At 41.2% G+C, this 11,245-nt stretch overlaps 1 protein-coding gene and 1 long non-coding RNA gene across 2 annotated transcripts in view; one reads left to right on the forward strand and one right to left on the reverse strand.

The window, feature by feature from the left end:
- Positions 1 to 2,351: 2,351 nt before the first annotated feature.
- LOC103472048 (uncharacterized) lies at positions 2,352 to 2,597 on the reverse strand. Its single transcript, XR_534793.2, has 2 exons — positions 2,492 to 2,597; positions 2,352 to 2,418 (listed from the first exon to the last, which is right to left on the reverse strand). It is a non-coding gene; the product is annotated as an uncharacterized LOC103472048 (long non-coding RNA).
- A 7,998-nt stretch (positions 2,598 to 10,595) lies between these two features.
- The window catches only part of fndc5b (fibronectin type III domain containing 5b), a 17,624-nt gene continuing 16,974 nt past the window's right edge, over positions 10,596 to 11,245 (forward strand). The window contains exon 1 of the mRNA XM_008421408.2: positions 10,596 to 11,190. Coding sequence (XP_008419630.1) covers positions 11,103 to 11,190 — 88 coding nt within the window. The 5' untranslated portion in view covers positions 10,596 to 11,102. The remainder of the gene's footprint in view (positions 11,191 to 11,245) is intronic.

Consider the following 11,245-nt stretch of genomic DNA (forward strand, 5'->3'; position numbering starts at 1 on the left):
TTTAACAATCTCAGAAAGCAAATTTAAAAAAAAAGACTTCTAATCATTGCGTCCTTTACTCAACACAATGCTATTAAAACTCATTTTCATTGCCTGTAGTCAAACAGATTAGAAAAACGCAAGCAGACAGATTTAATGAGACTCATTCAACCATTACGTACTTTCTGTTTGAAATCTATAACCCCATAAACATTTTATGAATCAGTTACTCAGAGTGTTTGTCTCAAACTGTTTTAATGTCGACGATGATGAAATGATGATGAAACAAAGGAGTCTACCAGACAACGTATTTCATAAATAAACCCCAGAGATCAGGGTACAGTGCTTGGCAGTGGAAACCAGTGGCAGCTGGTGAAAAACATTCTTGGTGGGGTTGATGTGCCAATAGATTTCCCTTCCAGCACAGGGATTGAAATGAACAGTAGGGAAATTCTTTATACAGCAAAAATAACATGTTGAATTAGCTAAAAGCAAATGGTCGGTTCAGTAACTTCCAAGATATACAGACTTTTATCATTAAATCAGTGTCGACGGCCAACACCAAATCAAGACTCAGAACTGTAAAAAACACCAAACTAATTTGAGATGTTTAATTTTTAACAAACAAGCAAAATTGTAATAAAATTGTAGAAAATTAACTAATGACACCAGACAGAGGCCTTCCTCCCTAAAAGGACTAAATACACTGGCATAGGATGAAATAATCATGGCTACTTGCACAAAATTAACCCAGAAATCAAAAAGACTTGAGCAGGTTATATACATATATATACAAATGGCCGTCTTACCCAGAAAATCATGATATCAACAAAATGTGCATTATAAAAGCAGCAGCAGCTCAAAAAAAGGCAACAGGAGCATTATGACTATTATCAAAAACAAATAATAGCAACATTTATCCAGAGCAGCTTTGGCATTATGCTAACCAGAGAAACACATACATCAAACAAACTACAGCAACATTCATAACTGATTATCAGTAAAGACTAAATAATAGCGGCTCATGAACAGAAAAAGTAAACAAAGAAAAACAGCAGGGTGGTAGCTATTAGCTAAAACTAATGAAATAAGCTGAGGAAGTCAAGCTGTAGCTTACCGGCCATCTTGAAAATTCTGCACCATCAGTCAAGGTGGAGTAAGATCTCCCTCAACAGTTGTCGCTGTCATCAAATTTGGAACTTTTGTAACCGCAAACTATGGACCTTACCACAGGGGCCGCATTTCATTGGCTAATGCCCATTTTACGTCACAGTTCAGCTATCACGTGCCTTGTCGTCTCACAAACTCATGCTAATGTACATTGTGGACTACCAGACCGACAGAAAGTTTTTGCGTCAGGACTCAAAAAAAATGGTTCTCCGTCAGTGGGGTATCTGTACAGGCGATGTCAGGTATCCTGATCGTATTTGTGGAACTAAAATTTACAGATTTCCAAAATCTGAAACGGAATGTCTTGCTTGGATCAACGCTTGTGCACGACCGCATCTGCAGCTCAACCGTCATAGGATCAATAAGAAGAAAGGAGTGTGTGCTGGTGTAAGTATTATTGCTTTGCTTTCTTTGTGTTTAGTGAATGAAAAAAATAAAGTCAATAATAAACACATCCATTATGAAAACCTTTTAGCCAAGTACAGCATAATGACAGTACCGATACAACTTCTACACCTTGAAGCCTGTCTGTTACAGCTTTACGTTAGCTGAACAGATCAATATGCAATGTCTACCGTATCTGACATACATTAAATATTTTATTTTACCTGAAAAGGATTTTTACTAAACTGTAATCGTGTTAGCCACGCTAGCACTGAGTACCATGTATAAGGCCTAGGCACATTCGAACCCTCAAAACCATGAATGCCCGACTTACCCAGCCTTGCAAGAATAGGCATCAGTGATCTTGTCCACAGCTATATTTATGCTGAGGGTGTGAGGATCTGCTGTTTTCCTCATCCACCGGTAGCATTTAGCTGCAACACGCACAATGCTGGAGGCATCGCGTGGCTCAAACACCTTGATTTCGTCCAAAAAAGATGACATGAACTTGTTGGTTCCCCTGTCCATTGTCATGGCTGATATTTTGTGAAAATCCGGCAGAAATGCTACACTAATCGACTCAGAAATTCTCTGCAGAGAACGAAAAATGCCATGTTTAGACATTGGAGTTAAGCTGTTAATGTGAGACATGAAGTCACGTGGGACTCTTGAGGGGCATTTCTGGGCGGAGCTTGGTAAGGTCCATTGGCTATTTAGCTACAGTACGGCGGCGCTATGAGAATAAACAGTCTGTCGGGGGTGTCATGATGGGAGGTAGTTTACGAACCCACATGCAAGAACACGACCAGACAGGCAGGTGAATTACAATGATATTTATTGAAAGGGAAGGAGGAGAGTTCTGGAGCTGCGGACCGGGTCGTCTGACTGTCAACAGGGGAGCACAGGGTTAGACAGAGATCTGTGATGACTTGAAGGGAAACGACTGAGGAGGGCTTACTTGGAAGGAGGATGAAGTAGATGGAGTGGAGTGAGAACGGTAAGTAGTCCTGGAACGGTCAGGTGACTTCACCTGAGGTGACAGCCTGGAGCTAGGTCTGTCGGAGGTTGTTCTCTGGCAACGGTAAGTAATCCTGGAACGGTCAGGTGACTTCACCTGGGATGACAGCCTGGAGCTAGGTCTGTCGGAGGTTGTTCTCCGGAAGGGTTCGGGCGTGGGTCTCCTGACCCGTAGCGTCCCGAAGGGGAATCCACCGGAGACGGATCGACAACAGGGAGCAATACGCACACACACTCGGGGTTGGCGACAGCCGGTAACACCGGCTGCGTCGRGGRAGGACACAGACGGGAGGATCTCACGAGGGGTGGCGTCTAGGCCGGTAACACCGGTAGCGTCGAGGAAGGACACAGGGGGGGATGATCCACGGAGGGAAAAGGCACACTCACTCAGAAGCCAGCAACGATGGAACGAACCAGAGCAACGAGGAGGCGGCGGGAGAATCTGACGAGGAAACAACAGAGATTAGATTCAGACAATACTCAGAGGGCCTAGTTCTGGAACGAAGTGTTACCAATGCGAGCAAACACTCAGGCGGTGAGATGAAGTGGAGCCGCTGCTTATATCCACYGTCAACGCCTCCTCAACAAGCTGCAGGTGTGTGTACGGGTTGACCCAGGCGGCTTCTCAGGGGTGGAGAGGTGGTGCCCTCTGGTGGACACCAGGCGTAATGCCGGTTCCAACCAGGATGGAAGACTTCCCAAAAACAAACAAAAAGACTAACAAAAAATAACTGGGGAAACACGGATCCTGACAGGGGGTAATTCACTTTTAAACGAGAGTTGATGTGTGGTAGTGTGGTGTAAGTAATTCAGATTAAGCACACGCTATTAAGGAACACTGGCTAATAAAATTTTTCGTTTTTCTTTTTTTTCTGCATATTTCATTCCAAAGCTAAGAGAAAATGCTATTTAACTATTTTTTTTAATTCTTTTTTCATGAAAGTTTCTGTATTATCATAAGGTGTGTGTGTGTGTGTGTGTGTGTGTAAATGGTAAATGGACTGAACTTATGTAGCGCTTTATCCAATCATTTTTGACCACTCAAAGCGCTTTACACTAGAGTCACATTCACCCATTCGCACTCACAAACGCTCAGACATTTATACACCGATACGCAGCTCGGTAGGCAAGCGTATTGTGTGTGCGTGCGTTTGTGTGTGTGTTTCACCTTACCTTCAAACTACAATTGCTCTGGAAGAAACAAATCTCTTTTCTTTTTCGATCTGCATTTCAATAAAAGGCCTTTAATGGAAGGAATAAGGGATTACATTTGACACTAGCCCGGTCACCATTTGATGTAAACAGCTTCCCATCCCTGTCTCCGTGTTTCATTAGTGATCTATAATGTCTTTTTAATGGCAGCCTTAAATTATAATTCCAGTTTCAGCTGTCGTTATGAGTCACCGCTGTTTTCTGTTGGCTCAGCAAAGCACGCTCAGTCGAGTCGAGTTTAAACAGGAAGGCAACTTTGCCAAATGTATCAGTTTGGGAGCCAGCAACGCGAAAGCTGCCAAATCACATCAGCTGCAGAGGTGGAATGATGCTAAGTGATTAGCACCAAGCCTGCAGACTGGAAAAAGGTCTGCTTATTGTGACTTTTCTCACTTTATTTGAGGACAGTAGAGTAGATGGACACTTAGCGATTTTTACAATGACTTTCTGTGGAAAAAGGTGAACAGCAGCTAATATCTGCTTTGCAGATCTGAAAATATCTAGTGATGAAACATCAAAAAAAGTAAAGAGGTGTACCAACTAATTTGAGTGTACACTAAATGACGACAACCAAGAGAGTTATTTACTACAGGTAAGATATAAAGTGCTTGTAACGTTTTTAACAGAGCCGCACTTTAAAAACACAGATCTATCCCTTCAAACACATTAAAGAAATCGAAACATATCCAGTCACCTGCAGTCTTTGATCATTTGAGCGATGCTCATAATGTTAAATTTGGCTCTTGTTGGCCTTTTTTTTGTCTTTGTCAGGCATGTACAAGGATAAAATATGTCCCCATTTCTGCAGCGATTCCTGAAAAAGTGATGCAGGCGCCGCTGGCATCCTTACTCGGCATTAGCCGCTGAAATTCAGCCTCATTTCACCGCATTTCACACAGTCCTGTCTGATGAGTGCTATTCAGCGCCACTCTCAAGCTCAACCTTCACACTTCAAAAGCCACTCCATCATCATCGTTGTCGTCGGGTAAAAAGTCAAAGTGTGAACTTCTTTTGATGAGGCGAGCGTGGTGTGACCTTTGACTCACTTATGGCTCGACGGTGCAAACGCCGTCAGAATGAGAATCACAAGTGCTGGGAATGACCCAGGTGAGAGCAGTGAAATTTCTTTTCGATGCTTAGAGAGATACGTCTTATTACGGTGGATTTAATCACATCAGAAGACGTTTATGATCATAAATAGGAAATAAATCCTTCGATGTTTTGGACGGACGAATAACATTTTCCAAACAGTATTTTTAACTAGAGAAGCAGGTTTGAGTATTTCTACACCTAAAATCTCTTCTTTTTTTTGGTCGGTGTTTTAGATCAGTCAAGTGACCAAAAACAAAAAAAAAATTCAAAAAATAAAAAATACTGTAACAGATTTTTTATTTTTACAATATTTTTAAACTATGAGAAACAGCAAATTCCTGTGTGCTATTCAGACATATATTTAGCATCAAAGTTCATTTTTCCTTAGCTGTGATATGGTAACGTGCAAATTGTTTGTTGTTCAACATGGAGATTGTTTATGGCTGATGCTGACATTTACATTTTACACAACCTTGTATTGTTTTGCTCTGGTTACAGTAGTTTTATGCAGACTGTTACAAATTTCAAAGACTAATAAAGTCAAGTGAGAGAACTTAACAGGCTGATTCACAGACTAAGTCAATGTTCAGCATCATATATCATTTCTAATACTAAGTTATGAATTGGAAAGTGTTGCATTCGAAAACTTTACATAATTCTGGCACTTTGTGGGTAAGTAAATCCAAACTCCATCCCAATCCCACAAGTCTACGACATTCATGCTGCCGATAGGCATATGTAAACTTCTGACCCACACTGAGCTCTGCTACCTGTACTTCCTCTGCCCTAGAGGTGTGCGTTCGCCAGCCGATGTTGCTCCTCGCGTTGCTCACAAAGCCGTAGCTGTGAATTAGTAATGGCTTCCCGGCCCTGTTACCTTTTTCGTGCCTTACTGCCAAATTTAGAGATGTGTGCGTGTGCGTGTGCGACTGAGCGCCAAGGAGAGGTTATTATATAACTGCTGCTGACCTCTGCCAGCATCCTCCATGAGCGTACACTGTTACAGTATGAGCGGCAGACGGTGAGCATGGACACGGCTTCACTGCGTTTATCTGTTCTGAACCAAACAAATACCAAACTGCCAGCGCCGTTGCTGCGTTTTGTCTTTGTTTTGCCTCCTTACACCACTCATGTTGTTGAAGTGGAGTTTTTTTTAACCCATGTTTCAGGTTTCACTGCAGGCCAGAAGAGCGTTTTAGTGAATGGTTTCGGGTTAATGAGCTGTGGCTTTTCCAGCTGCGGCTGTTTGAGCGTGTCAGATGTGAAAATCCAACAGAGAGCAAAACAGAACAATAAAAACAAAATAAATAAAAAAAAGAAAACAAATGATTCGGCGTGGCGACTGTGGCGACAACCGGAACCTGTGATTGTCGTAATGAAATCCGTAGACCATAAAAAGCAACATCTGGATGAGTCCAGAGAACCTTTTTATTTTAATCTCAGTTTTTATATTTTGCGGTTAGCTGCTGTGCAAAAGCACCAAAAACACACAAGTCTGCACTGGTTTCAGGTGGAAACACAGATGTGATGCATTTGGCTTCCTCTTCCTCGTTGATAGAGCTTCACTTCGCTTACTGTGTTGTTTGACAAATGACTCAGTGTTTTTGGTCAATAATCACTGAGTTGCTGACAGTAATTAGAACCACCTGCACTGTGGCGTTTAGGTGATTTGTTCTGCGGATGAGGAGGAAACATCGAACCATCAGGATCTTTAAACGCTTCGCTTCCAAATGTGTAACAAGAAAAACAGCTGGACTTCAACATCCTGGACTCCGACCGCCCCAACGGATCATCACCAGAGGAAATGTCGATTACAGACGGTTGCATTCTGTCTTAACCTTTGCTGAAAAATGTTATTGCTTAAATATATTTATTACAGTTTAATAAATAGACCAGTAACTGGAATATAAAATGTTGTTAGTTGAATCTAATGTCACCTGAAGACTTGTCTTTACGATGCGTGCTTTTGTCTGAGCAGAATCACATCCAGACTTTGTTTGATGTAATATTTGATTTAGACAAACAAAAGAGTAATAATTTGAATTCGTTCTTAATATTTGCATTTCGGCTTCAATAAGCCTTTCTTTTCATTTTTTTGTGTTTGCAGATAGGCATAAATGTCATCTGAGATTGAAATTCCTTGTAGGAAAGTCGAGTTTATCAACAACACAAACCCTCAAAATCCAATATGGCCGCCATGCATTTAAAACTCAACCGTGTTTGAGATGATAGAGACTGCTTAGTCGCATTCCTGCAAATTTGTATGTCAGCAAATTTATCATACACACACGCAAAAACTGTCCATCCTTCTTCATTAAACATGACAGTGCTGTGTTGGAAAACACAAAGTGAAGATGAATAGTAGCTTTAGTTAGCATTTCCTGTTGTTGTTGTTGTTGTTGTTGTTTAATGAGCTTGAACTTGAAACAACATTAAGATGGAACTGATCCCAGTCCCACAGAGAAAGTAACTCATTAATTCCTACTCACCAAACTAATATCAATATTTCTTGAGAGTGACACTAAAGTAGTGTCGGAGTCCAAACTTTTTGTCACAAGGGTCAAAAGTATTCATGGCCCAAGAAAGAAAAATGTAAAAACTCAAATAAAATCAAGGAAAGAAAGTAGCTGAGTTTTGGGAAGCGTTATTCGTCGTTCATCCATCACTTAGCAATAATTTTGCACATTTGTTCTCTTAAATGAAATACTTTTCAAATACTTTCTGAACAAATTTATTCTCAGTTACAAAAACGGGATTCAGGTCACTTTCTTTCACAAAGCTTGCTAAGTTTAGGGAAGTTTAATAAATTAAATAAAAGCTTCAGAAAAGCCAGATTTTCAGTAAAAGTCTCTGGGTAAACATGGTTCTACTTATTCTTACAAGCTTGACTATAAAAAAAAAGACAAGCACTTTGTGTTGTACTTAACATTTTACGTTGTAAGAAAATTAGATCAATGACGATTTTACAATGATTAAAAGTAAAACGTTCAATATACAAATTAATTTTGTTCTAAATTTGCTGTTTGGAGCCTCAAAAAAAATTGGTCCAAGCGCCACAAATGGCCCCGGCGCCGCACTTTGGACACCCCTGCACAAGAGGAAACTCGAGTCCAACAGTGGCAGAACTATGGCCGTAGAGTTCAATGGTTGATGTTTGCACTAAGTGAAAAATCACCCAGATTTTGACCTAACAAGCTGAAGAGGTTCGTTTCTAAAGTACTGAAAAATGAAAGACAGAAAAGAAAGAGTTCAACGTAGGATGATAGTGAGTTTTTAGAATGTCTTCAACTTATCTTAATAAAACGTTGCTCAGTTATCGCCTTTTTTAGCCCTCAACACTCTCCTTCAGTTATGACAGAAATTCAGAGCTTCAGCGGTCAAACACATTCAAGGCGGATTAAGCAAGCTAATGGATTTGACTTTTTCCACAAAAAAAAAAAATCCTTTACAGTTGATCGGAGAATGCAAGCGATGCAAATATCCTCCCTAAAAATGAACCTCCACAGTCAAAGGGACACTGGGGGTTATTTCCATAATCACATTTAGTTTGGGTTTGACTCAGAAAGCACAATTTAACAACAACAAGTCCGTCTTCGCGGCTTCGCCGTCCCCTAGAACTCTCCGCAGAAAGCGAGGAGAGAAATCGGGGACCGGTCGTCACATTTCAGATCTGTTTGCAAACTGAATACAGGAAACATTCAGATACAAAAGTAAGCAGAGCAACAGAGTCGTTTTGAAGGTGAAGACGTGGTACGTGAAAGTGACTTTGACTGGTTAGGGTGCAGCTGGAAGGAGGCGGCAGAGTCTCCTTCCTGTTAGGTAACACGGGGGGTCGGCCCCTCAGCACAGGGCGACTGTCCTTGGAAGGAGGGAGGCGACGTCAGGACGTTGTCTTCCTTCTCTTCATCTTTCCTCTTCCTCCCCTCCTCCGAGGAGGGCATTCTCTCTGACCGGTGCCAGCACTTTGATCAGAACCACTTTAGGAAATAAGCTGCTGCCATCTTGGGTTTTTTTAGCTTCTGGATTGTCTAAAAGACAGAAGAGCAGCACATAAAACGTGAACCTCTGATGGAGGAAGAAAAAAAAAAAAGAAAAAGTACAGCCTTATCCTTTGGTGAACAAAATGAAATTGAATCCAAACTAAACATGGTTTATAAATACAAACAGATATATTTGTTTGTTTATGTTTATATTTTATTTTGTTCTCTAATGAACATAGAACGAAACAAGATGTAAGGAGGAAATAAAGGAGACTGGCTTTTTTTTTGTTTTTGCAAAAAAAGGAGATAATAATTACGTGGAATAAAAAATGTTATAAAGTTTTTATAAACTATTAAAGGAGGCAGAGTTTTGTGTTTTCCAGGCACATGGTGTCATTTTATAGCATAATCAAGTGACTATGCTAGCTTCAGTTGTTATAAAAATGATTTATATATCAAATATTACACCTTAGTATTGGACCTGAGTGAGATGCCCCCCTCCCCACCACCTCCTGCAAATCAGACAAAACTGGTGTCAGTCAACCAGACGACGTTTGTGCAGCATATTTTTTTGGTTTGTGCTGCTTTGACTGTGAAGGTACTAATGAAGGTTTAAAGGTCAAAAGGTCAACCATCCACTTCGCTCTTACTGAATCAAAATTACCTTTAAACCAATTTTGTCTGATTTGAAGAAGGTTGGAAAGTGGTCCTCTGTCTCCAGTTTGATTGCGTCTCCAATGAGAAAAGAGAGTGAGAGAAGATCTGATGACATCGGCAGGTTTTTTTTGGAGTCCATTTCCTGCAGCAAAGCTTTTTTTTTTTTTTTTTTTTTTTTTAACGGCGGCAGGATTTATGGGTGACATATGTACATTCAAGGGCAGACAAACATTCGGGCAAACAGTTTTCGACGATTTATTAGTCCTGTGTCAACATCCCTCTGTTTGGTATTCACTCTACAGAGAAGACTGACACGAGACAGAAAATAAGAGATTTTTTTTCCAGCCATGTTCTCTGTTTTTGTTTTTTTTTTTTTCAGCAAGATGTCGTTCATATCTTTATCTTCAAAAGTTCATCTTTATTTTTAGTGTTATGCACTTGGGAGCAGCTGGTTTCCACCCAAATCTGTCAGAGTTTTGCAGAAGAGCTCAAATGTGAGTTTGAGTCGTTGCACTGAAAAAAATTTTTTTCTTTGGACCAACTTCAAAATAATAATAATAATAATTTCTTACAATTAATTTGATTAGTTTTGCTCAAGCTGGAATTCTGATTTGAATTCTAGCTTTCTGATTGAAAATCTGTCCTTCCAACTAAAGCAACTCTAAATAATCTTAAATAATTTGTTTTACAATAAGGTTTAATTTCCCTTTGGGATCAATAAGTAATTAAATCTGAATTGAATTTAACTGGTTAGGATCAACAATGATTTCCAGATGCCGTTTCGACAGAAATCGTGATTCTAGAAGCATTTCCTGAAGATATTGCGCGTGTCCATCTGTTGATGAACTAAAAATAATACGGTAATAATAATTCAAGCAGTTTCGCGTTTTTAATAATGACATAAATAAAAACATCGCCCTTCGATCTTTTTTGATGATGTTGTTGCTAAAAAGTTTGGGGTTGAAAGGTCAAACAGTGTAATTCATCCCGCTGCGTGTAAACGTCACACGCGCGCCGTAATATTTTATATTCTACTATATTTACCAACTCATTTAATGAAATGAAATATCTTCAGTGAGGTCTGTCTACTTTATTTTGTATTAATTTTTTTCTTTGTTTGTTTGTTTGTTTGTTTTCCGGTTTCTTCTGTTAAGTGACCTCACGTGCGCTGCTGCAGGTGTTTTTGCGTGAGCGTTTGCGGGTGTCTGCGAACAGCGGCACGTTGCTGCCTCCGCTCCCACCTCTCCGTCACCGCCTCAGTCTCCGTGACCGGACTGACACTCCGAGCCGCCATCCCTGTCACCACACCGGTACTATCTCCCTCGCTTCACCTCCACCCCTCTCCACCTCCCTCTCTCTTCACCTTCATCTCAATCCCTCCTCCTCTTCGTCTTCCTCCTCCTCCTCCTCCGGCTGTTGTTGCGCCGCCGCTGCTGGCGCTTCTGCTGCAGCTCACAACTTCCAGAGAGCCTCATCTCCGGGCACAACAAGTCCGCCCTCTGGTTCCCCCCCCTCCCCTTACCGGCCGGGGATGCTCGTCTCGCTCGCCTTAAATGCGATGTGATAAATGGGCCGCGCAGGATGTGAAGCCCCGCAAGAAGAAGCAGGAGGATGGCGAAACCGGGCTTGTCTGCGGCGGCGGCGGCGCTGCCGCTGCTCCTGCTGGGCTCCTTCCTCTCGGCGTCCTCCGTTAAAGCCGGTGAGTTGGACCACAGGTTGATGAGCGATCACCGCAGGTAAACAAAGAAGAGGCA

This window comes from Poecilia reticulata, linkage group LG11 (genome assembly GCF_000633615.1).
Source record: "Poecilia reticulata strain Guanapo linkage group LG11, Guppy_female_1.0+MT, whole genome shotgun sequence".
NCBI lineage: Eukaryota > Metazoa > Chordata > Actinopteri > Cyprinodontiformes > Poeciliidae > Poecilia > Poecilia reticulata.